Genomic DNA, 27588 nt, shown 5'->3' on the forward strand with positions numbered 1-27588 from the left:
TCCCCCTTTACTGAAAGCGATCAAATCTGAGACTGTTGAGCTACATGAAGACAATAAAAATAATTTTTAAAAAAGTCCTGGGTTGTTTATATTCCATTCAGTGCTGAACTGGTGTTCAAATCAAATTTTATTAGTCAAATACACAGTCATACAAAGTACAACATGCAATGAAATTCCTGTGTCCTGGGGCTGCGGATGTAGCCGCACCAGGAAGAAACCAAAAAGACAGTGAAAACAGTAACAGTAAAAAAAAAAGGTCTTGATGGGCTTTCCAGGGACATCGGTATGCAGGGGAGAGACGATGTTTGGGTTTGGTGCCTCCAATTTCACAGACAGTCTAAATGTCTGTCACTCGTCACCAGGTCTGTCAATTTCTTGTTGAAGAGCCGTGAGCTTCTCCAAGATCTTATCCATGTTGCGTTCAATGAGAACAGTCTGAGTACTCACAGCTCTTCCCATTGCTTCAATCATATTGGACATTTTTGCTGGGTTTTGAACAGCTGTGTCGTATTCGTGATGCCCGTTGCCTGGTGGCATTGACCAGCCAAACATCTGAGGGGAGTCGGGGAGGGTCCATTGAGGTCCAGCCGCAGAATTGCCCACAGCATGAGAATAGTGGGCCTGATTATTTGCACCCATTCTCATTGAATTTACCTGGTGCTGGGTGTACCGCTCCCTGAACGGGGGCTGTCTCTCTCCCTGAAACTGAAGGGGACAAGGGGACTGTCAGTAAAACGAGAATAGTTGTTTTAAATTATTGGCATTACACTTTTTTAAATACAGTCAATTCCCCAGATAATGACAGAATCAGAAACAATTCTGTTTAATAATAGGAGATACTTACATGAAGTGGGACATCCTGATTCACATACTGAGAATGTGAACTCCTCCTAAACTTACTCCGTTTGTTTTGAAACCAAGTTTTTACCTAAAGATAGAAGAAAACAGAAAACATTTAGTCAGTACAATGGACCCAAAATTCAATTTCTTATGTTGTAGCAAGTTGAAAAACACTCACCTGTTTGTAGGTCAGTCCTGTCATCTCTGCCAACTGTTTCATCTCCCTTGGCTCATAGTAATGTTTCGCATTAAAGTGATGGACAAGAATATTCAACTGTCTCTCTGTGAACACCACCCGGGCCTCTCCTTTAGGTTTCTCTGGAGCAGTGCTGGGAGGGTGCAGAGTGGCAGTGATGTTGCCATCCTGGCTTCTTGGGACAGCAAAATCTTGTTTCTCTTCTGAGACAGCAGAAAAAAAGTTTTTAAAAAGTAAATTGCTGAGTCTGAAACACAAAAGTTTCCCAGAAAAAAAGTGGGATATTTATACATTATTCAGAACCAAGAGTGACTTCTGCCATCCCCAGATAGCAAGGAGACATTGAACAGATGTTGATTTTCCATCTGAACCATCAGAATCGTCAGGATTGAAATGTCAACACAAAACCAATGTTGAAACAACATTGAAATACTGATGAAACCTGACACTGACATTGAAATAACATTGATTCACTGTTGTTCTGTCATCGTTGATTGTTGATCTATGTATAGTTGACAAGGTGACAACAATCACGTTGAAAAACCATCGATTTATGGTTGAGCGGGAAATTAAAGCTGCTACCACTTGGACTATTCCACAGCACCCCTATCACATTGGTACATCCCTCCAGGTAACCATTGTCTTGTACAGTAGAGCGGGACATTAGATTTACTCTCAGCGGAATTGACCGGAGAAGGTACAAGTTCATGCACTGCACTGGCCTGCACCACGATTAGTATAAGGTAAGAATGAATGACTTTTGTTCTATTCGTTATTTCCACGGTTGCATTTGAATAACAGTAAAAAAAAAAAAACAAACTTGTTAATGTAAAGTTTCGGATAAAATGTGGGAGCCCGAAATTGTGTCTACTTTCATCTTACAATCCGGCAACAAATAAATTGCACTGCAAACAAAGTCTATCAACAAAGAAAACATTTTCGTTTCATACTTTTCCGTTATATTTCCTTACAAAGCTAGCTTTAACGCTTCGAGGGTTCCTTTGTTCTTGCCGTCGCCTCGGCGCTTGACCCAGACTTTCGCTCTGTAGTTGCTTTTTAGCATAGTACTACAAAAAATTTTAAATCTGTGATATATGATTGATAAACGTAAAGGTAACTGTATAAATGTGTTCAATGACTTTGTTACTTTTAATGATTGGAGAGCACCCGCTTCGATTCGCACTCAATTCAAACTTTACGCTGCACGCTCACCTAACTTGCGTTTGCACCTTTTGTCCACACGTAAACTGCGTTTAGCATTTACGTGTGGACGAGGAAGACGGAGAAAACGCAGCGTCAAAGGTGTGCGCCTATTTTGACGCCACACTGTGCGCCAAGTTTTTGTCTCGGTGCCATGAATTCCTACAATGGCAGACTTAGACAAAATACTGTTAATGTTATTATCTTCAGTGTTTAAATGCTTACATATACGGGTTTGCTTGTAATTGTTGCCTATATACATTTTAAGCTATTATTTATTATTTAGTTTAATCAATAGATCAAGTTTTGTAGTGACTATGAAATATATTGTAATTATCTGTTTCCTGTTTATCCTAGACAGGGCAAAAAAGGACTCCAAATTAAAAAAAAGATAAAAATGAAAGACTGGTGCATTGTTCAGCACTGGTGGTACAGAAATAGTCCCTAGTTCATGGATAAATGGGGAGAAATTGTCATGGCCTCCATATCCTCTGTGAGACACATTCAGGATCCACGATGCAGTAAAGAGGAGAGTTCATCCTGGTTCAACATGGCTCACCTATGCACCAGTCCGACTTCTAATAAGCCATGGTGGGTATCATCTGGATTGGTGTTGTATAAATGTAACAATAACAAGTTTTTCATGTCCTAATTTATGTCTGGCCATACATTGTGTTTGTACTTCCAGACACATTTCACAAAGCAGAACGCAGTCTTCAGAAATATCTAAGTGAACACTGTGATACGTCTGACCTTCAGTCCGAAGCTGAAACTCAGACCAGTCATAAAAGAAAGCACAAGTAAAACTTTTTTTATTTCACAAACATATCTTTGATTGCTAAGAATTTATGATCTTGTCTTTTGTACATACAGTGGGGCAAAAAAGTATTTAGTCAGCCACCGATTGTGCAAGTTCCCCCACTTAAAATGATGACAGAGGTCAGTAATTTGCACCAGAGGTACACTTCAACTGTGAGAGACAGAATGTGAAAAAAAAATCCATGAATCCACATGGTAGGATTTGTAAAGAATTTATTCGTAAATTAGGGTGGAAAATAAGTATTTGGTCACCTCAAACAAGGAAAATCTCTGGCTCTCACAGACCTGTAACGTCTTCTGTAAGAAGCTTTTCTGTCCCCCACTCGTTACCTGTATGAATGGCACCTGTTTGAACTCATCATCTGTATAAAAGACACCTGTCCACAGCCTCAAACAGTCAGACTCCAAACTCCGCCATGGCCAAGACCAAAGAGCTTTCGAAGGACACCAGGAAAAGTATTGTAGACCTGCACCAGACTGGGAAGAGTGAATCTACAATAGGCAAGCAGCTTGGTGTGAAAAAATCAACTGTGGGAGCAATCATCAGAAAATGGAAGACATACAAGACCACTGATAATCTCCCCCGATCTGGGGCTCCACGCAAGATCTCATCCCGTGGGGTCAAAATGATCATGAGAACGGTGAGCAAAGATCCCAGAACCACACGGGGGGACCTGGTGAATGACCTGCAGAGAGCTGGGACCAAAGTAACAAAGGTCACCATCAGTAACACACTACAACGGCAGGGAATCAAATCCCGCAGTGCCAGACGTGTTCCGCTGCTGAAGCCAGTGCATGTCCAGGCCCGTCTGAAGTTTGCCAGAGAGCACATGGATGACACAGCAGAGGATTGGGAGAATGTCATGTGGTCAGATGAAACCAAAGTAGAACTTTTTGGTATAAACGCAACTCGTCGTGTTTGGAGGAAGGTGAATACTGAGTTGCATCCCAAGAACACCATACCTACTGTGAAGCATGGGGGTGGAAACATCATGCTATGGGGCTGTTTTTCTGCCAAGGGGACAGGACGACTGATCCGTGTTAAGGACAGAATGAATGGGGCCATGTATCGTGAGATTTTGAGCCAAAACCTCCTTCCATCAGTGAGAACTTTGAAGATGAAACGAGGCTGGGTCTTCCAACATGACAATGATCCAAAACACACCGCCCGGGCAACAAAGGAGTGGCTCCGTAAGAAGCATTTGAAAGTCCTGGAGTGGCCTAGCCAGTCTCCAGACCTCAACCCCATAGAAAATCTGTGGCGGGAGTTGAAAGTCCGTGTTGCTCGGCGACAGCCCCAAAACATCACTGCTCTCGAGAAGATCTGCATGGAGGAATGGGCCAAAATACCAGCTACTGTGTGTGCAAACCTGGTAAAGACCTATAGTAAACGTTTGACCTCTGTTATTGCCAACAAAGGTTATGTTACACAGTATTGAGTTGTATTTTTGTTATTGACCAAATACTTATTTTCCACCCTGATTTACGAATAAATTCTTTACAAATCCTACCATGTGGATTCATGGATTTTTTTTCACATTCTGTCTCTCACAGTTGACGTGTACCTCTGGTGCAAATTACTGACCTCTGTCATCATTTTAGGTGGGGGAACTTGCACAATCGGTGGCTGACTAAATACTTTTTTGCCCCACTGTATCTGTGGTGCTTGCATACTGCAATATCACCACATAATATAGTCCAAAAAGTGGAAGCTTGTAAACTTTTTATAAATGCAAAGCCGTGTACACTTGTGCACTTCAAAAATTCCTTGTATACTGTACCTTCTTGCACATCTCCGTTTCCTGTGTGTGTTGTTATAAATTAAACTGTAACTTTAGGAAAAAATATTCCAAAAGCACATTTGTAATTACTTATGACCGTTTTCAACTTTTTTTCTTTAGACCAAATCCCCTGTACACATATAGTGACTCAGAGGATGAGCAGCCCACAAAGAAATGGTTTCCCCAGGCCCCTCGAGTGAAAATACCAGGTAATAAAATACTGTCTAGTGTCTTTGTACATATCTGTGTGTGACACAAGGAAACTTTTGACAAGTTGTCTGTATTCTTAAATACTTAAAAAAAATTATCTTTTTCTGTCAGACCTGACGAGAGCTGTTAACGAACTCCGTGAGGAGGTCAGAGCCATCCGCAATACCGGCTGCAATGAATCGGTAGATGCTGGGGTACTGCCTCTGGATTTGCCCTTGCACAACATTGAGGAGCTAAACAATGCAGAGCCAGCTCTTCAATCACAAGAGGCAAATAAGGCAATGGTAAGTATATAAAGGTTATATACACTTTGTAACTATAAAGTGTAATAGCTGTCAGATGTGATTTAAATACATAACAACGGCTTGTTGATTAAACACACAAGCACTTGCATACACATTTAAGACATGAGACACGCTAATTCCATCTCTTAAAATGTGTCTATAGGTGAGACGCTTTGCCTTGATTGGAAGGACCACACTGGAGGTGCGAGTCCGCCGTGTAATGGCTTATGCCATTATAAGCGAGCTGGCCTCGGTACTAAACTGGGCAGGGAAAAAAACCAAGGACCAGACAAAGCAAAAAATGGCATTTAAAGATACAGCGCTCTGCAAATGCATATTTGGTAAGTTTTACTGTTTTTTTGCTATATTACTTTGTCTTTCTTAATAACAAGACTTTCATGTCCGGTTAATCTGGAGATGGAGTCTTTGGTCTTTGGCTTGTTTAGTCCTCGGGTTGTAGTTTGTACAGCCCGAGGACCCCATGTTTATTTTGTTTTAAAGGATACACGGCACACCATGCTAAGACTTATCACTTTTTCCGCTCATAGCTCTTTGGGAATCAAATGCGGCAGTTTGCAGATTTACGCCTGGTGACTTTCATGTTTATCAGCCTAGGAGTTTACATACTTTCTCCCCACTGAAGACAGTTAACAAGAGCTTATTCACGTGCTCTAATTCACTTTTTTTGTTTGTGTGTGTATTTTTGTCCTAGATGGCCTGACGCAGCAGTTAGGGGCAAACTCTATGTCCGAGTTTGTCTTTGCGCAAGCAGTGCAGAAATGGCTCCGATACGCCCCAGATCGTTTGGGTGGTGCAGGACGCACATCATGCATCCCCATCCCAGAGTAAAAAATTACAAACTTCTGTGAAACATATAAATGTAAATAGGAAACTGTCTTTTAATAAAGTATTTAGCAAACGAAACATGACTATTGACCTTTTTTTTTTTTTTCTCTGTTACATCACATGCAATGCTTTCTTATTTTAGGATATTAATATTGACATGATACATTGTGAGACATTTGGGGTTTTTTTTTTATAAAGGGTGTCCAATTTAAGGAATAAGTACAATTATGTGTTTAGGTGGTTTAAGTATTGATGGAAACATGCAGTAGTTTAGTATTGGTTAAAATACCTATAAAGAAAGGTAGATTTCCAGTCATGATTTAACTGTTGTTTTAATAAAAAGCAACTGTGCGAAAGAGGTGGAAAATCAACACCATAGCTCAACAGTGTTTCAATATCAGAATCTGACATTGTTTCAATGTCAACAGTATTAGAAAATACAACGTTGAATCAATGTCAGGTTTCAACATTGATTCAACATCAAAACCTGACGTTGTTTCAACGTTAAAAAAGGGTGCAAGAGTGACGTTAGGTCAACGTCACACTTCAACGTTGATTCAATGACACAGCCTGATATTGACTCAACAGTGTTTCAATGTTTCCTTGCTATCTGGGTCAGGACTTACAACACAGAGTGAAAGAGTATTTTTGCAAGTTGTCTTAGAGGTTAGCCAACTCTGTTCATGTAGCTCACCAGGCAATAATGCTGAGTACATACCTGGAGAAAAGTGCATCCCATGTTCCATCTTTGAAGTCCCAGTGATTAAAGCAGGAAAGCTGGAAAAAGTATCTCTGATGAAAGGGCTCCAAACCAAGCAGGATAGTGCTGTGTATCCTAAGGCTGATTTAAGAGCAATTCTGGGCTTTTAAGGAGGTTTGTGGGTGTGGGCAGGATTGTGGGGGGTTGAGCTTCTTCCTTTGTGAGTCGCTTTACCCTACCAAGTTTCAACCAACTGGCATCATTTACATTTCTTTAAAATGCTGTTTCTGAGGTCTGAAAACAGAAAGTACAGTTAGAAAGCAGCCGTACAAATGAGCTTTACCAAATCCTTCCACCTCACACTTTATAAAATCTCAAAAATGTAATGCCTAAAATTACTGTTTTACTTTCAATTTAACCTCTTACCCATTACTTTAGTGTCCGTTTTAACTGCTCTTAAATTAACAAAAAAAAAAAAAAATTCAACACCAAATTCAGTTCGGTGGGTCGTTCAATGGGTCGTTCAATGGGTCGTTCAATGCGTTGTTCAATGGGTCGTTCAGTGCGTTGTTCAGTAGGTTGTTCAGTGGGTCTTTCATTTGGTTGTTCTTTGGGTTGTTCAGTCAGTGGGTGAGTGAAAGCAAGATTAAGTGGAAAGTGTCTATGTGAGTGGAAAGTTCCACTCACATAGATCATTTTTCAAATGCATCCTCACACTAATTTGATCTCCAGGCGTTCAGTTGCACCTTTGTGTAAACCCCCAAAGCAGCTTTTTAAGGTCAAAACAAGTTTTTCAAACTCTGACAAACCATTAAAAAAGTCTGACACTGAATATCACGATGACCACTGACCACTCGTTTTGTCTTCATTAACTTTATTAAATGAAACAGTTTAAAAGTGGCAACTGAAATTACACCAATTGAACTCAGCATCTTTGAAAATGTTTTAAAATAAGCAAAATTATACCAATATTACATACAACTAATGACTTACATAATTAAGATATTTTTGATCATGTGGAGAACATTACTGAGTTTATAAGGTAGCACATGGTAGCTTTCACCTTTGAGATGCACCTCTACATTGTAAAAGTCTCTGACACTAAAACACCCACATAAGTCGATGTAAACAATAGCAAGGCTAACGATCCACAACAACGCTCGTCATAAACCCACGGACACATGCATCTGGCCTCCTCTGGCTCATTCAGAATTAGAGACGCACCCAGTTCAGCCAGTGACCACTAAACATACGCTAATGTGTCTTTTAGAGTTCCTGTATCACACCCTGCTACCTCTGATTAATTATCAGGTCAATGCAGACAGATGGCACCAGGGCCATGAGAGATAAATAAAGGTTTCTGTGTTAACATGTCTTGATTTGAAGTAATTTCAAAGACACAGAAGTCATATTATGTGCAAATGACACAAAGTTATTGTGGAAGTAACTTGGAACAACTTCTGAATGAACTAGAAAATCAATTTAACTGAGTTCTCGGTTATTTCTATAATCAGTTAACACTGAGTCTGAGCAAAACAAAACTCATACTATTCAGGAGTCTGATAAATAACAAAGAATTATAAAAGTAATTATGTTGAGGTTCTTTAAAAGTAACTCGTTAAATGTACATATGTTTTGAAATCTCATGTTGTTATCTGGAAGTCAGATCCGAGAAGAGCCTTTAGTTGCCATATTTGGAGTTCCAAAGATCCCTCTTAATGTAACTCCCCAGCAAACTGAGATCTTAGCTTTTTGTTCCCTTCTTGCTAGATGCTGTATTTTACTTCCATCTGCATTGCAATGGCTTAATACTGTCCGGACATTCTTGTGGAATATCTCAAATCTTTTCATTAGAACAATGCAATTTACCCACCCTCCGAATAGATTGAAAAGAATTTGAAATGTTCTTTTTTTTTTTTTTTTAAGGTAGGCATAGGATTTACCCCCCCCCCCCTTCTATTCTTTTTTAATTTAATTTAATTTTTTAAATTGTATTTATATAGTGTTTAATTTTAATTTTTTACATTTAATTTAATTTAATTTATTTATTTAATATTTTTTCTAATTTACTCACTTTTTTCTTCTTTTTTTCTTTTCTGAATTTTCTCTTCTTGTGTTGGTATGATGTTTTTTGTATTTTAATTTGTCTTTTGTTTAACAAGAAAACGTTAAAATGATTGGGAAAGAAATGTTTGATAAAATATGTCACGTAAGATGTATACAATACAACGTATATAAGTTTGTATAATCTCTTAATAAACAAATTTTAAAAAAAGTTGCTGTCCATACAAACAATACTGATTTGTAGACTTGTAATTGTTTAACTAACAATCTTGTCAACACAAAGTTCCAATCCGATTTTATTTATGAAGCACTTTAAAATACCCAGCACAGGAACAAAGTGCTGTACAGAAAATAAGTTAAAAACAATAGAATAACAGAAAACAGCAAAAATATAGAAATAAAACACATAATGCATAAAATTAAAACAGCCCTATATATATATATATATATATATATATATATATAGTTATATATATATATATATATATATATATATATATATATATATATATATATATATATATATATATATATATATATATATATATAGTTATATATATATATAACTATATATATGAGTTTTATTCATCTTTCTTAATCATTTATGGTTGTGGTGTGATCTTCTCCTGGTTCCTTGTTTCCCCGTGTGTGTTGCTGTGTCAGTTGTGCTGCCCCACTGTGCAATTTATTATTTTTAAACAATCGTATGATTTTTTGTATTGATGTACTTTTGTTAATTTCATACGTACAGGTGTTCCACACACTAACTCCTGTGATTGTAATGCTGTGATATTTTACATTAGTCATTACCATTGGCTTGGTTCATCTACTCCCGCTGAGTTTGCTACAGTAATAGTTAATGTTTTATTTTTAGAAGGGTGTCCAGTTTTTACAATTTCTTTAGGTAACCCAGGACCAGCATTAAGAAAAAAAGTCATTAAAACCATTTGCAAATTGTTTTATGTCACTGATCAGTGTATTTTGTGTTTGAAAGTTATTGGGATATTCCAATCTTTTAGTTCCTTTATTTACAATATCATTTAGTACTGTCCACGCTTTTCATATTTTTTTTTATCTAAAAGTTTACTGTAGTAATTTATTTTACTCGTTCTCATAATTATTATGAATTTATCTTATACCTTTTATAAGTTTGTTCTTGTATAACAGATTCTTTTTCTTACATGCGTTTGTTAGCCATGTTTTCAGTTTTCTTTGCTTTATTCACCAGGGGATAGCGTTTATTGTAAAGACTTAATATTATAGATAAGAAGTTTACATATGCCACGTCAACATCTTGAACACAGATCTTTCTCTAGTCTTGGTTGTTACACTGTTCTTTAAGGTAGCCGATTTCTTAAGCCTAAATTATAGTATTTACACAATTTTCATTTCATTTACTCCCTGCTGCTCTCCACCTCTTCTCCCTCTCTTGTCTCTTTCTTCCTGCAAGTCTCTCCATTCCCTCAATCTGGTCCACATCTCATCACTCACTATACCTTTTCTACTCCCTCTCTATCACTTCCTCCATTCCCTTTATCTCTCACTCACAAACGCATGCATCCATACATGCAAGAAAACATAATTTATTAGCTCACCCGGATAAGACCCATGCAAAACAAACTGAAGGTTTTTGTCCGGAAACCCACCATCAAAGTACCCATTGTCTCTGATGTCTGCAAATAAGAATAACCAGAACTCCAGACACTGGCTGTGAAGAAAATGCCACCAGTATTCAATTCTTTCATTGGAAGTACTTCCTCCCTCCAGGTAACTCTCAAAGGTGTCGTAAGGAGCCACGGGCACAAGGAAACACTGAAAGCCTATAACATGGCCATTTTCAGTTCCAAGATCACCTCTTGCAACTCTACACCGCTGCACCGCTTCTACGTAACACCCCCCGATCACTTTCAGATTACTATTTGTTGTGTATGCATTAAGACAGATTATTTTTCTCGACAAACCATCAACACTCTCATTGATTGAGATGCCATATGGTTTAAGTTTGCCGTAGGAGTACAGGTGCCAGATGAAGTTCAGCCCTTTTGAAAAATAGTTCGCCTTCGCCTGAGACGTCTTGTGTGCCTCAATGCCACCCCTCAGGGATCCAGCTCAGTCAACACCAAGTGCACATCCTCTTTCCTCACGCGTAGTCAATGTTCTCTGCATTTAGCATATATCCATCAGTACGCGTGAAGCTACCAGAGTACTGCAACTGGTTGTCAATGAATTCAACCAAGACTTCCAGGTCAGAGTACGCTTTTGTGACGAGTGTGTCCCCTAAGAACTCTCTTCAGATGTCTCTCACTTTTATAAAACTTGTGTGTACTGCCAAGCACTGTTTTAATATATTTATATATTAAAACAGTGCTTGGCAGTACACACAAGTTTTATAAAAGTGAGAGTCCAATCTCAAAATTAAAATCTACTTACTTTTTAGCCTTTTTATTAAATACTCTTAAATTTAAAGACTTTGTTGACCTCAGAACTCTACACATAATTTATAAAGCAACAAACAAATCTTTGGCCAAAACATTTAGAACTTGATCAGGATAAAGGCCGAATCGTGATGACCGGAGAGAAATCCTTATGTTCAGCAAAGCTTCAGATGAAGATTTTTTCCATCGTGAGTGATCATGGCTCAAGAGTTGGGTGTTCGTCTTGTAATCGGAAGGTTGCCGGCTCGGACAGTCTCGGTTGTTGTGTCCTTGGGCAACACACTTTACCTACCGCCTACTGGTGATGGACAGAGGGGCCGATGGTGCGATATGGCAGCCATGGCTACAACTGTAGTGAATGAATAGTGGTATTGTAAAGCGCTTTGAGGGGTCCTGAAAAGCACATTATAAATGTAATCCATTATTATTATTCAATCTTGGTCTTGCCAAACCACATGCTGGTGGTTTTCACAAAGATTTAAAAGACTTAAAACTCATCTGCAGTTTTTCAACATGGAAGCTACACACATGTTTTATCCTGTTTAACTGTTTTATTTCTTGTAGATTTTATCTTCTTTCCATTTAAATATAAAACAGAGGCTGTTTTGATAAGACTCAGTGAATCTCAGTTAAAATAAAACAATAAGAAAAACATTAACATGTAATGTAAATCTTTTTTCCCTTCTTTTCCCCAGAGTTGGTGGGGCAGATGAAGGCTCGAGTAGGAAACTGATAAAGTCAACTTTTTATATTTATTGTAAATGTTGCAGTCAGTGCCATCCATTTTCTTCCAACAAGTGATGACTTTGCTATGATTAAATACTGTCTGCATTTTTGTTTTGCTTTCATTGAGTCTCCAACATCATAATTTACAATATTTGATAGGATGTTAAAAAGTGCATGCATGTTACACTTTACAAGTAGTAAAATCTTGTGTTTAGCCTCTGACCCAGAATGTCACAGCAGAAATGGAGACTCATCAGACCAGGAAACATTTCTCCAATCTCTTATTGTCTAATATTTGTGAGTCTGTTTCCTCAGTTTGCTGTTCTTAGCTGACAGCTATTGTAGCCAGTGTGGTCTTCTGCTGCTTCTAGCCCATGTGCTTCAAATTCTGACATGTTGTGTTCTCAGAGATGGTCTTCTGTATAGTTTGCTTTAAATGAGTGGTTATTTTTAGTCTCTGCTGCCTTCCTATCAGCATGAAGTCATCTGGTCTATCTCCTTTGACCTCTGACATCAAGAAGCTTGTTTCGCTCAGAGAAGTGCTGCTCACTGGATGTATCGCTGAGTTTTACATTCTTTTGTGCAGTTTGCATTAAGTTTATTTAATTTCTTCTCTTTGATTCACCACTCACTCTTTCAAATTGTTTTCTATCTCCGTGAATCACTGAGATTTAAAGAAGGTTCCACACAAGCCCTGATCAAGTCCTAAATGTTGTGGGTCAAAGATTTGTTTCTTGCTTTATAAATTATGTGTAGAGTTCTGAGGTCAGTCAAGCCTTTAAATGTAAGAGTATTTAATAAAAAGGCTAAAAAGTAGGTTTGGTTTATTATCCTAATTCTATGTTATTTATCATCAGTTTATTAATGATATAATTTGCTTGACTCCCAAATAGTATGAGATTTGTTTTGCTCAGATTCAGTGTTAAATCATTATAGAAAAACCAAGTCCTAAATTGATTTTCTAGTTCATTCAGAAGTTGTTCAAAGTTACTTCCACAATAACTTTGTATCATCTGCAAACAATATGACTTCTGTGTCTTTGCAGTTACTTCAAATCAAGACATGTTAACACAAACACCTTTACCTTCATTTATCTCTCATGGCCCTGGTGCCATCTGTCTGCATTGACTTGATAATTAATCAGAGGTAACAGGGTGTGATACAGGAACTCTAAAAGACACATTAGCGTATGTTTAGTGGTCACTGGGTGAACTGGGTGCGTCTCGAAATCGTCTCGAATTCTGAATGAGCCAGAGGAGGCCAGATGTGTTGATGTGGATCGTTAGCCTTGCTTTTGTTGACCTTGGCTTATGTGGGTGTTTTAATTTCACTTTTCACACATTTAGAGGTGCTTTTCAAAGAAGGGGGAAACTACCATTTGCTATCTTATAAACTCAGTAATGTTCTCCACATGATTACAAAGATCTAAATTAGAGGTGTAAGTCATTAATTGTGTGTAATATTGGTACAATTTGGCTTATTTTAGAAAACATTTAATAAATATCAGGTTTCAATACTAATAATACACATTTTGTTTAAAATATATTTAAAGAGCAGCTGTATTTGCTCTGATACATTTGAAATTATAAACTATTTGCACAAATCTCCTGATAATAGAAAGTAAATTAATCATTGGTGCAAAGATCAAACTGGTTTCTTGTCTGAAACAACCAGAGCAGGAAGTTAAATCAAAATCATTTAACACAGATCTAGTTGACATGAAAGCAGAACAATCTAAACTCATTAGATTTATTTGTTTGTTTTATTAAATAAATTCTTCACATTATATAGACCACCTTGTTTCGTTTTAAACACATGATTAACTATGCAGACCTTGATAAATTGACTTAATTTCACTTGCCACTTTCAGACTCAATTATTAAAGTTAATAAAGACAAAATGAGTGGTCAGCGGTCATTGTGATATTCTGTGCCACATTTGTGAATGGTTTGCATGAGTACAAAAACCATTTTTGCCTCAAAAAGCTGCTGTGGGGGTTTACACAGAGGTGTAACTGAACGGCTGCAGGTCAAATTAACGTGAAGATGTTTTTGCAAAAATGTTCTATGTGAGTGGAAAGTTCTTTGGGTGATCTAATACTGCGTTAATTGATGCAAACATGCAGTGAGTTCATTTCAGTAATTAGCTGCTAATTTTAGCTGCTAATTTTAGGCATTAAGTGTTTCATATTTTCTAAAGTGTGAGGTGGAAAGATTTGGTAAAGCTCATTTTGCACGGCAGCTTTCTAACTGTACTTTTTTTTTCAGACCTGAGAATCAGCATTTTAAAGAAATGTAAATGATGCCAATTGGTAGAAACAACCTGACTGGTTGTAAAGCGAAGAAGAAGCTCAACCCCCCCACATTCCTGCCCACACCCACAAACCTCCTTAAAAGCCCAGGACAATTGCTCTTAAGTCACCTTCCTGCTTGGTTTGGAGCTCTTTCATCAGAGATACTTTTTCCAGTTTTCCTCTTTTAATCAGTGGGATTTCAAAGATGGAAGATTATGGGATGCACTTTTCTCCAGGTATGTACTCAGCATTGTTGACTGGTGAGCTAATATGAACAGAGTTGGCTAACCTCTAAGAAAACTTGTAAAAGTACTCTTTTACTCTGTGTTGTAAGTCCTGATGGCAGAAGTCACCATTTCTCCCTCCACAGTTGAACAGAGTCCACTTTAAATTCTTTTTGGTTTTAAAGAATCTACAAATATCTGACTTATTTTTTTATACTTTGTGGGAAACTTTTGTGTTTAAGATTCATTGTGTTGATGCTCAGTCATCAGGTAAGTAAATCCCTGAAGGTTGATTCAGTTCACCTGGATGTAATGTTTTCAATGGGAGAAATGTTTTGTGACTTCTTCAGTCTGAGACCTTTTGGGATTTAAGACTCATCAATTTAACCTTTGTTAATTTTTTCTGTTAGAAAGTCAGTCGTGCCAAAACATATCAGCAACTGACCCATGTGGACCATATAGACTTGTGCTTACTTGTCCTCTTGTCTCTTTACCCTCACAGACTCGTGGAGTTCAGGCAGCGGCCCTGAAGGGAGTCTTTCCTTGGAAGAACTCGCTACATGGGCGGAGACTGCTCTAAAAATGGAGATGAGCAAAAAAACCGCTGATACCTCTGAGGCTGTTTCCAGTTCAGTCTCAGAGCAGAAACAAGATTTTGCTCTCCCAAGAAGCCAGGATGGCAACATCACTGCCACTCTGCACCCTCCCAGCACTGCTCCAGAGAAACCTAAAGGAAAGGCCCGGGTGGTGTTCACGGAGAGGCAGTTGAATATTCTTGTCCATCACTTTAATTTGAAACGTTACTATGAGCCAAGGGAGATGAAACAGCTGGCAGAGATGACAGGTCTGACCTACAGACAGGTGAGTGTTTTTCAACTTGTTAGAATCTAAGAAATTGAATTTTGGGTCCATTGTACTGATTAAATGTTTTCTGTTTTCTTCCGTCTTTAGGTAAAAACTTGGTTCCAAAACAGACGGAGTAAGTTTAGGAGGAGGTCACATCCTCAGCATGTGAATCAGGGCGTCCCACTTCATGTAAGTATCTCCTATTATTGAACAGAATTGTTTATGATTTGATTTTATGGTATTTTTAATTTGGTTGTTGTTTTGATCTGTGTTGTTCAGCACTTTGGTCTGCCTGGTGTGTTCTTAAAGTGCTATACAAATAAACGATGATGATGATGATTCTGTCATTATCTGGGGAATTGACTGTATTTAAAAAAGTGTAATGCCAATAATTTAAAACAACTATTCTCGTTTTACTGACAGTCCCCTTGTCCCCTTCAGTTTCAGGGAGAGAGACATCTCCTATTAGAGTATCTCCTATTATTAAAAAGCACTGTTTCTGATTCTGTCATTATCCGGGGAATTGATTGAAGTATTCTTGAAGTATTCTTATTTTACTGACAGTCCACCTGTCTGTGTTTCAGTTTCAGGGAGAGGGACAGCCCCCATTCAGGCAGCAGTACACCGAGCACCAGGAGGTAAACCCAATCCCAAATGGTGGAAACCATCAGGGCCCCTATCATCATGCTGTGGACAGTTTTGCTCCTGGACCTCAGTGGACCTTCCCCAACTCGCCCCAGACATTTGGCTGGTCGATGCCACCAGACAACGGCCAGTATGAATTTAACCCTGCTGCTGGTATGAATGTACATGAAGAATACTATATGCCTTTTGTATGAGAAACTGTAAATAAAATATTTACACCCATTCAAAACTGAACTTTCTCAGCCCCTCCCCCTCTTTATTTATAGAGTTTTTACATGTAAGTTGACATATCAGGCCCAATAAAGAGGGTACCACAGACACAAAGATATATCTCAATACAGATTAGGCCATTAAAGTTAAATAAATAAATAAATAAATAAAATAAAATAAAATAAAAATGAAGGAAAAAGTGGGAAAAACACACACAGAGAGCAAAACAAAAGAAGCAAAGAAAAAAAGAACAAACAAAAACAAACAAACAAAAAACACTCCCCCCAGAACCAGAACAAAAGAAAACCCCATGGTACTAAAGTTTAGTCTGTTGGAAGTGTTTTCAATGAACTGAAGTAAATAATAAAAGGCTGCCACATCTGTGAGAACTTATTAACATTTCCTCTGAGTCTGAATTTTATTTTCTCCATTTTTAAAAAGAACATAACATCTTCCAGCCAACGTGATCGGGCTGGAAGGTGATGAGCTTTCCAAGACAGCAAAATTCTACGTCGTGCCAGCAGTGAAGTGAACATAACATCCAGCTGTTTATGACTAAGGTTTAGGGTGGCATCTTCAGAAACACCAAACTAGTGGGCATGGTTGGAGTGTAACGCTCAAAACATGAGAGAGCACTTCAAAATAAAAAGTCCAGTATAACTTAAGTGTCGGGAAGGCAAAAAACAGGCGTTGCATCTGTTGCACAGGTCAGGAATGCTGGGGTATATTTTAGATAATCTAGATGTGTAATCTGTATACCGTCTTAAACTGAATAAGGGAGTCTTGCACATGAGGCTGAAGTATGAATTTTGTCAATTATTTTGTCCCAGTAACCTTCCCCAAACGTAAGACCCAGTTCCTTTTCCCAACTCAAAGCAATTATTTGGTTGAGTAATTGCTCGATGCCATAATTAAAGTATATACTTGTGATATTAGAGCCTTACTGTGAGGCTTCAACTGGAATAAGTCTTCCCACCAAGGCTTGAGAAGCTGACTTGGAAACTCTGGCAAGATAGAAGATGCACAGTGTCTTATTTGAAAGTAGCAGAACAAATGATACGAGGGCAAATCATACAAAGAACAAAGGTCACTAAAGCTGAGAAAAATGTTATCTTTAAAAAAGTCATAAAAACATTTGATACCTTTTCTTGCCCATATACAAAAGGAGGAGTCCACCAGCGATGGGGGGAAGAGGTAGTTGTTGCAGATTAGGGTCAGAGCAGAAGCAGAGACTGAATTGAAGTGATGCTGGAATTGATACCATATTTTTAGAGAGCCAATTAGAACAGGGTTGTCTGTGAATCGTAACAGGGAAACAGGAAGGGATGAAAATAATAGTGCCAAGAAGTGATACAGGAAGGTTTACCCTTCTTTGAAAAGACAACTTTACATAGGTCAGCAAAGGGTTAAATTTTACTGCTTGCAAAGCTTTAAATGAACTGGTAATATGCACTTTAAAGCCTGAAGAAGCTAGTTAGAAATCAAAATCGGTTTGTCTAAGCTCTTGTGCAGCTGGGTTTATGGGAAAACATTCACTTTTTTATATATTAATCTTGTACCCAGAGAAAGAGCCAAAATGTAGAAGTATTTGCATTATAGAGGATAAATGAATTGTTGGATTTGTAACATATAATAATAAGTCACCTGCATATAAAGCAACCCTATGTTCCGTACCACCACGAATAACCCCTTGAAACAGAGGCAAGGTTCTGAGAGCCACAGAGAGAGGCTCTATTGCTAAAGTGAAAAGTAAAGGTGAGAATAAAATACTCCGAAATCAGTGTTAGTACAAACAGATGCCAGTGGCGTAGTATATAAAAGATGAATCCAAGATATAAAATTGTTACCAAAACCAAATTTCCTCAAGACTGCAAAAAGATACCCCGATTCCACTCAATCGAATGCTTTTCCAGCATCCAATGAGATCACCACCTCAGGGACGGTGCTATGATTTTTGGAGTATATTATATTAAGAAGGGACCATATATTAAAAAAGGAATGTCTTCCTTTAATAAAGCCTGTCTGTTCGTCTGATATAATAGAAGGGAGAACTCTTTCCAAATGGGTTGCTAGCAGTTTGGATAAGATTTTAAAGTCTACATTAAGAAGGCTCATTGGTCGATAGGAGCTACAACAGGTAGGATCCTTTCCTTCTTTATGCAGTAATGAGACAGAAGCCCGTCTTAGTGTCTGAGGGAGAGAGCCTTGTTTCAGTGACTACTCAAAAACCGACAACAGCAAAGGGGCCAGTTTTCTTTTTATAAAATTCGGGGGGGGGGGGGGGGGGTGCACTTATGAGGACCAGGGAACTTTCCAGACTGTAAGGATGTGATTGATGACGTAACCTCATGTAAAGTGAGGGTAGCGTCATTGTCTGCTGCTGTTGAGGTTGCGATTGTAGGGGTGTCCAATTTGTTAAGAAACTGGTTCACTAAGACAACTGGGTTATTCATGAGGGTCCCTACAACAATTAGATATCGTCCATTTTTGTCAGCAATCAATTTAGTAAGAGAAAAATGTATTTTATTCCTAAGTAAGATTGCCACTCCTCTGGCTCTACTATCTATGTCTGAGTGAAACATATGACCTATCCATGGAGGTTTAAGTCAATTATGATCTTTGACTCACAAATGAGTCTGCTGGAGAAAAACAACATCTCCATTGAGATGTTTTAAGTGACTGAGAACCCGAGATCTCTTTACCGGACCGTTCAAGCCTTTCACAATCCAAGACAAAAATCTAATAGTACTATCGTTGGTGCTATAACCAACCATATATATGTTTTACTGAAATATGGTTTATGACAAAATGACCATACATGGGAACCCCCCAGCCAAGGCAAAAAAAACAGGAAAAATAACTCAGGGTGTAACAACCACATCTGTGAGCCATAGTTCCCCCCACCCACTTCTGTCCCATTTCTGAACTAAGGTGACCACAGTATATCCCCAACAACTTCAACATCCTAGCCCAAACTCCTGATACCTAGAAACTGCATACAACCTTAACTTTGGAGTAATAAGTATATATCCCATCATAAATCAAACCTTCTAGGGATCAGTGAACATTAATTCAAAATATTACCAAAGAAACATAAGAACTAGGTGTTAAGACGGTGACAACTAGTATACCATGAAATAACAGAAACATATAGTGCTTGCCTGTCTTCTCTGTAATTGTCCGATTGCCTGTAAGTCAGCAAGGATTCAAGTCACTTTACTTGCAGCTGACAGTCACTGTGGCCTTTGAGCTTCAGCTTCGTTCCTCAAGCCCTGCACGAAATTATCGGCTTCTGAAGCAGACGGAAGCCACTTTTTCTCCCCTGTGGGCAGTGTGATGCATAGTTTAGCCAGGAAGGGGAAGAGGAGGTTTAAATTCCCAGAGTTCAGTCAGTGTGTTTCCTGTTTTACTTTGAAGCTCTGTGTCTCATGTCAGTGATTCTAGTTTTGCTTCTCTTGTCTGGTCCAGCCTGATTACTCCCAGCTGTGCTCTCCTTCTGTGCCTCATTCCCTCGTTATCTCTCACTGTATTTAAGCCCTGTGTTTCTTTTGGTCAGTGTCGTAGTCTCTCCTCATGGCTTTGTTCCCCTGTGTGTCAGGTTAGCCATGTCCCAGTTTAATTTTGTTATGTTTTTCATGCTGTTCTGCAATAAAGTATTTTTTTGAGTTTAATTCCTGCATGGTGAGTTTTGCGTTTGGGTCCTTCTCCTGTCTGCGCACAACCATTTCATAGCGTGTACGCTGTGAAATGTCCATAAATTTTTCTATACATATTCTGTACAGTACATTGTTACCTGTATATACGAAATCAGTTGCTCATGTATTTAGGACCACGTTGTGTCTTCCTTTTATATTTTTATTTTCCCTTGCTGTAAGAGCTCTGTAACACTGAAATTTATTCTATTCTATTTTATACTGAACATGGCTGCAACTAGTGATGGTGAGATGAAGCCTTGTGATAAACTGAAGCTTCCCATTCAAGCAGTCAACTCATGGTTTGAAGCATTGTGATGATTCATTTGCTCTACTGCGCCATCAAGTGGACGATTCAAGTGGAACAGGCTCAATAATTATAATGATGTGATGTGTAAACCTCTCAACTGAATAAATAAATTGGTCTTTATGGTTATTTATCCCGAATATTGTCTCAGTATGTCTGATACAAAAGAAAAAGTGGAAACTATCAAGACAGAGTTTTTGGGATGATTGTGTAACTGTGTAATCATGCTTATGTACATCTGAATAATGACACAAACTAGTGTGTGGCGCTTCAAGTTGAATAAATAAAGAAATTACTTTTGTTCATGACACCACTAACTAAACTCTAAATATTAGTTATATTTAATATCATATTAATGTTTGTGTATAATACATTGGCAGCTTAACACAGGAATGTACATGGAAACAAAAAGGGAGGGAGTTGTGATGTGAATGTGCTTGTGACTTTATATGCTCGTTTTGAGCGAGGGAACCCCACAACCAAAGCAGACATGACGCCAGACCACCAACCTATGACTCTCTCCCCCACCGATGTAGGAGCGGTGCTGAGCAGGATCAATGTCCACAAGGCTGCAGGCCCTGATGGCATCCCCGGGCGTGTTCTCAGAGCGTGTTCTGGGGAGCTTGCAGGAGTGCTCACAGACATATTCAATCTGTCCTTGGCCCACGCTGTGGTACCGGCCTGCTTCAAATCCACCTCCATCGTCCCGATACCCAAAAACTCCAACCCATCTTGCCTCAATGATTACCGCCCAGTAGCACTCACCCCCATCATCACTAAGTGCTTAGAGCGACTGGTCCTAGCACACTTCAAATCCTGTCTCCCCCCCACCCTGGACCCCCACCAATTCGCATACCGCCGGAACAGGAGCACAGAGGATGCAGTCTCCATCGCAATGCACTCTGTCCTCTCACACCTGGACAACAACAACACATATGCCAGAATGCTGTTTATAGACTTCAGTTCAGCATTCAATACAATCCACCCCTCACAACTCATCAGGAAACTGACAGACCTGGGTATCAGTTCCCTCATCTGCAAATGGTTACTGGATTTCCTGACTAACCGCCCCCAACATGTCCGGCTGGATAACCGCTGCTCATCTACCATCACAATGAACACCGGTGTACCACAAGGCTGTGTGATGAGCCCTTTCCTCTACTCCCTCTTCACCCACGACTGCAGACCTGCTGATGGTTCCAACACCATCATTAAGTTTGCAGATGACACCACGGTGATTGGCCTCATCAGTGACAACGATGAGGCCGCCTACAGGGAGGAGGTGGATCGTCTGGCTGAGTGGTGCGACAGAAACAACCTGCTGCTTAACACCGAGAAGACCAAGGAGCTCATCGTGGACTACAGGAGGAATGCTGACCCACATCCACCCATCCACATTAAGGGGACGGCTGTGGAGCGTGTGAGCAGCTTCAAGTTCCTGGGATTCCACATCTCCGAGGATCTCACCTGGACGACCAACTGCTCCAAGCTGGTCAAGAAGGCTCACCAGCGCCTCTTCTTCTTGAGGACTCTGAGGAAGAACCACCTGTCCTCAGACGTCCTGGTGAACTTCTATCGCTGCACCATCGAGAGCATCCTGACCAACTGTATAACAGTCTGGTACGGGAACTGCTCTGCCTCGGACCAGAAGGCGTTGCAGAGGGTCGTGAAAACTGCCCAGCGCATCGCCGGAGCACCACTTCCTGCCATAAAAGACATCTACAGGAAGCGGTGTCTGAAAAGGGCTGGGAAAATCATCAAAGACCCCAGTCACCCATCACATGGACTCTTCACCCTCCTGCCCTCTGGGAGGCGCCACAGGAGCCTCCGGACTAAGACCACCAGGTACCGGAACAGCTTCTTCCCCACAGCTGTCAGACTCCTGAACTCTGCCTCCTGACATCTGACCCACGTTAAACTCATGGACTGAACATACACACACCCACAATGGACAACTGTACCCTCAAACACAATAATAACATGGACTGAACCACCACTCACAACCACTAGCACTTTATATAGCCTCTGTAGAAACTATCTACACCCTCACTTATCTTAACTGCACTACTGTATAGCTCTGTGTAAATAATCATTCTGTACATTCGATAATTTTTAATCCTACAACTGTTTACAACTTGCATAGTTCCCATTTCTGTATAGCTGTATATCCCAGATTCTGTAAAGTTATTTATTTCATATTCTGTATAGTTTTTCATATTTATATCCTGTTCATATCCTGTACATAGCTTGTACTCACTACAGCCTGTACATACTTATAGTTATAGAATATTCACAACATACTTCATACCGTGTACATTATAACAAACCATAATAGACCCATTTCTGTAATATACTCACATATCTATATTATTGCTAATATATATTGTAATATATCTATATCACTAAAGCACTTCTGGATGGATGCAAACTGCATTTCGTTGCCCTGTACCTGTGCATGTGCAATGACAATAAAGTTGAATTCTATTCTATTCTATTCTATAACAGTGCTCATGACACTAGGGAAAAGTTATCATTTGTTTTTATTCAAAAATAGCAGCTTTTCCACAGTGCCGGGCTTTAGACAGTTTCTCTTTTTTGAGAGGATTTCTCCTGCTTTTGAAAATACCCTTTCACAGGGCACAGATGAAGCAGGGGTTGCAAGAAAAACCACAGCAAGTTTATACAAGTTTGGATAAAGAAATTTGTGTCCAGCCCAGTACTCCAGCGGATTCTCCAGTCTGCCGATATTTGGTTCATGGAGGTATTTCTGCACTTCAGCTGTCGCATCAGCAGAAGCATTTGGGGTCTTTGTCTCCAGAACAGTGGTGTCCAAACAATGCCACAGTTTGCTACCAAACAGAATGTAAGTAACTAAATACAATATAATAATCGAAATGTGCTCATATACCTTGAGTCACAGGCTGAGAAGCTTTTGATGATGAGGCTGCTGCTGATGAGGCTGCTGATAAGGGAGCCAAGTGCTGCACAAAAGCAGCACATTCAAAAATAAGTCTCTTCTCAGCATCCATTGCTTTATTTAGGCTAAAGAAGCCTATTTTTTTGAACCTTGGATCCAGCAATGTTGCCAGTGACATGATGCTCATTGACTGCAATGTGTAGAGCGTCTCCTTTAATTGTCTCCTTAGATTCCCAACCACGGTGGAGCTCTCTGGAGTTAGGACAACTCCCATTTCCTCTTCATGTAGTGCATGGTGCAACATTGTTAGAAGTGGAATTACTTTGGATCCAGACACTCGCTTTTCCTCTGACAGCTCAGTGGTGGCATCATTAAATGGGGAGAGTATTTTAAGCCATTCTGCCATAAGGTCATACTGTTCAGAGGATAGTTGGCAAATATCAGTGTGTAGGCCAGCTAACGATGCTCCAATAGCTTCCCTGAGTTCATGAACACGTTGAAGCATTTGGAATGTGTTGTTCCAACGTGTATCCACCTCTTGAATTAACTTCAGTGCAGGCTGTTTTGACCATGTATGTGCCACACAATTACTGTGACGCAAACGAAGCTCCTTAGCACAAGCACCCATGTTTGCTGCTCCATCAGTCACATAACATCTAACTTTGTCTGTAATGCCCCACTCTGACATGAGCGATGCTGTTACTTGTGACAAATTGATAGCAGTATGAGCTTGAGGGAAGTGCTAAACACCTAACACTACAGAATGCAATGCAGTCAATGAAATGGCAGGTGACGGCTAGGTAAGCCTCTGTGATAATGGAGGTCCACATATCAGATGTCAAACTAACTGCAGAAACCTTGGCCACAGTCAGTTTTTCTTTTTGTTTGGACTCTTTGTATCTTTGGTCCACCATAGCTTTTCAAGCCTAAACAAATGAAAGTAAAGTACTTAATATGGAAATAAAGGCAAAATGGAAACATGCTTCATATTTTAAGATACACACCTGTCTTGTGGGGAGAACATAGTTAGGTTTCAAAACTTTAACAAGCTTCCTAAACCCACTGTCCTCCACAATAGTGAAGGGCTGGGAATCCTCTATCACCATGTTGACCAAGGCCTCATCCACATCATTCCTCTCCCCTGATACAACAAAAAAACATTAAGAAATTACATATATCAGTAAATACAAACCAAATATTAATGAATTACATGGGGAATACAAATTTCTTTTCTTTTTTTATTTAACCTTTATTTAACCAGGAATGTCCCGTTGAGATCAAAAACCTCTTTTTCAAGGGAGTCCTGGCCAAGAGGCAGCACATTTCAAAACAAATACATACGAACAAACAAAGTTAAAATTACACAAAACAATTACACATTATTGAGGCAGTCTGTAGGCCTTTCAGTCAGTTTCCAGTCTTTCTGTAACAGGTTCCACGAAAAAGGCACAGAGTGGACAAAGGCTTTCTTACCCAGCTCTGTGCGGACAAGGGGAACAGACAGCAGCAGCTGATCATTTGAACGCAAGGAGTAAGAACCACTATTTGTCCTTGTGACCAAAGTACAAATATAAGGAGGCAGCAATCCAAGCATAGCTTTGTAAATAAAAGTGTACCAATGCCCCTGTCTTCTAATGGCCAAAGAAGGCCATTTTACTCTTAAGTACAAGTTACAGTGATGGGTCAGATATCTACAGTTGGTAATAAACCTCAAGGAAGCATGATACATCGTGTCCAACATTAGAAGACATGAAGAAGAAGTGTTCATATACAGAATGTCACCATAATCTAACACAGATAAAAAGGTTGCAGTGACAAGACGTTTTTTTACTGCAAAAGAAAAACACTGTTTATTACGGAAGAAAAAACGAAGTTTAAGTCTCAGTTTCTTTACAAGTCTCTCTATATGTGGTTTAAAGGTGAAGGAGTCATCAATCCAGACACCAAGGTATTTATATTCATGAACTATCTCTATGACATTTCCTTCAAGGGTGGACACCACTGGAATAGGCTCCGGGACCTTCTTTGACTTAGAAAACAACATTAGCTTAGTCTTGTCAGCATTGAGAACTAATTTTAGCTGAATAAGTGAATGCTGGAAAGCAACAAAGGCTTTCTGTAGGGTTTCAATGGCCTGAGCAAGAGATGATCCATAACAGTAAATAACTGTGTCGTCAGCATAAAAATGCAAATTTGTGTCTGAGACATTTTGACCCAAGTCATTGATATATAAAAGGAACAGAAGGGGACCCAAAACTGAGCCCTGTGGCACCCCCTTGTGGACAGCAACAAATTTAGAACAAAGACCTTCAAGTTTAATGCACTGGGTTCTATTATTCAGATAATTTGAGAACCACGCTATTGCATGTTCTGACAATCCAAGGCTGAGTAGTCTGTTTTTTAGGACAGCTAACAACAGGCATCTGCTGTGATGTTCACAATTCTGATGCTGTCTCACATGTATCAGTACTGATAAATGATCAGAATTATAATATTCCTGACTGCCTGAGGCTAAATTGAACCAAATCAGGACTTTGAGAACCGGAATCGAATGGATTATATCAGTGATGATACCCAGCCCTAGTGAGCAGCGTAGGCCCGACAGAAGTGGATGTAGCTGTGGGTAATAAGAAAAGATGAAAACAACTATTGATAACTTTTTTGTTAATATAAGGCCTGATCCGTCTGAAATTCATAGCCAGTGCTCTGACACGGTGCCATCAATCTTTGAATGCTGAAAAAGCACAGTATCCAGAAAACACATTATATGTTGCAATAAATGCACTGCCCAAATGTCCCCTCTCCCCACTGCCTTTCAGCAGCATGCAGTACAGTTAGTTAATAATTTAGAAATGAATGTTGTCTGTATGGACTGCAATTCCCCCCCAAAAAAGTGCACATGTAGCACTGCGGTGTTAAGCGATGCGGTTGAAAAATTTGAGTGTGCCTAACTTTTGTGCCGGTGTGCGTAAATTTTTCAAGTTAGGCACACTGGTGTGCCCATGGCAAAAAGTTAGTCTAGAGCCCTGCCAATAGCTGTAGAAAATGCTAACATTGTTATCTTTTTACAAAAAGAAATGCTAAACATGAGGTTTTTGGACAAAGTTTGTGTTCTCCATTCTTTAAGCACTGTTTCGAGCACCATTTAAGCACCGGCACAGTTTCAAAAGTACCGGTTTGGCACTAAACGATACCCATCCCTACATAACAGTAGCTACAGTCATCTTTATGCTGTTGAGGCTAAAACTTGATGCTACGAGCTCAATCATCATTGCTAGAAGGCATCATTTAGAATATCTAGTAATAAAGGAGCATTAACTGTTAGCAAGGCTCTCTGCTTTCTCTGTAAAAACTTGCACTGTGGGGGGCGCTAGCGAGCCAGCAATGGAGTAGGACGTGTTTCTGAAGGCTCCCGCTAACAGAGTTTCAGAAATAGTTTTTTTTCAACCTACAAAGTCTCATTTTATGTCACAGGGGAAGCTAACAGTTTTATATACTATATTAAAGCTTCACTCGAGACAAAATGGCATCGAACCTAAGGAAATACAAGTACACCGGAGGAACTGCGGCTAGGCCCGGCGCATCCTCGGGCGAGAATACCAATGGTGGCCCAAGGGCGGCGCCCGGCTCAGCGACCACTGAGGAACGGGCTCAGCAGAGCGATGGGCGCTTTGTGGACACTGATGCCCTGAAATTAGAGCTTCTTCAATCCATTAAAGATGATATCAGCGTGGTGTTAAAAGAAGAACTCAGGAATGCACTGAAAGAAGATTTTGATAACATTAGGGCTGACGTGCAAGAAGTGAGAAATGAGATTGCTAACAATACGGCGGCAGCGCGCGCTGAAATGGATGGAGTTAAGGCCACGGTGAAAGAAGTAGAGGACGGGCTGTCAATGTGGAGCGATGAGGTGGTCACCTTGCAATCTACGGTGAAGACTTTGAGGAAGGAGCTATCTGACCTGAAAGATAAATGTGATGACATGGAAGGCAGGATGCGGAGATCCAATATCCGTATCATGGGGGTCCCGGAGGGCCCGGATTCGAGCTCCACCACGGCCGTATCCGTGCTACTACGTGAAGCGCTGGGTATGGATAAAGATGTTATTGTCGACCGCTCACACAGGAGTCTGGCCCCGAGAAGGCCGGGTGGTAACCCGCGGGCCATCATAGCCAAGCTTCATTACTACCAGGACTGTGTGGAAATTCTACACCGTGCCAGGACCCAAGCTCCGCTGAGGTTCAATGGACAACCGATTGCAATATTCCCGGATTTTACGACCTCGGTGGCCCGAGCTCGGGCTGCTTTTACAGAAGTCCGGAAACTTCTCCGTGAGCAGGAAGGTATCCGTTT

General features: G+C 39.8%; 1 protein-coding gene and 1 long non-coding RNA gene across 2 annotated transcripts; both read left to right on the top strand.

Annotated features, from left to right (window-relative positions):
- The first annotated feature begins 2310 nt into the window (after positions 1 to 2310).
- LOC113029263 (uncharacterized) lies at positions 2311 to 5541 on the top strand. Its single transcript, XR_003273376.1, has 5 exons — positions 2311 to 2827; positions 2925 to 3036; positions 4957 to 5045; positions 5158 to 5330; positions 5494 to 5541. It is a non-coding gene; the product is annotated as an uncharacterized LOC113029263 (long non-coding RNA).
- A 9058-nt stretch (positions 5542 to 14599) lies between these two features.
- Positions 14600 to 16851, top strand: LOC113029891 (homeobox protein NANOG-like). Its single transcript, XM_026180912.1, has 5 exons — positions 14600 to 14630; positions 15121 to 15479; positions 15570 to 15653; positions 16049 to 16262; positions 16778 to 16851. Exons 1-5 carry the CDS (start codon positions 14600 to 14602, stop codon positions 16849 to 16851), a joined length of 762 nt encoding a protein of 253 aa, XP_026036697.1.
- Positions 16852 to 27588: the final 10737 nt, after the last annotated feature.

This window comes from Astatotilapia calliptera, chromosome 9 (assembly GCF_900246225.1).
Source record: "Astatotilapia calliptera chromosome 9, fAstCal1.2, whole genome shotgun sequence".
Classification (NCBI taxonomy): domain Eukaryota; kingdom Metazoa; phylum Chordata; class Actinopteri; order Cichliformes; family Cichlidae; genus Astatotilapia; species Astatotilapia calliptera.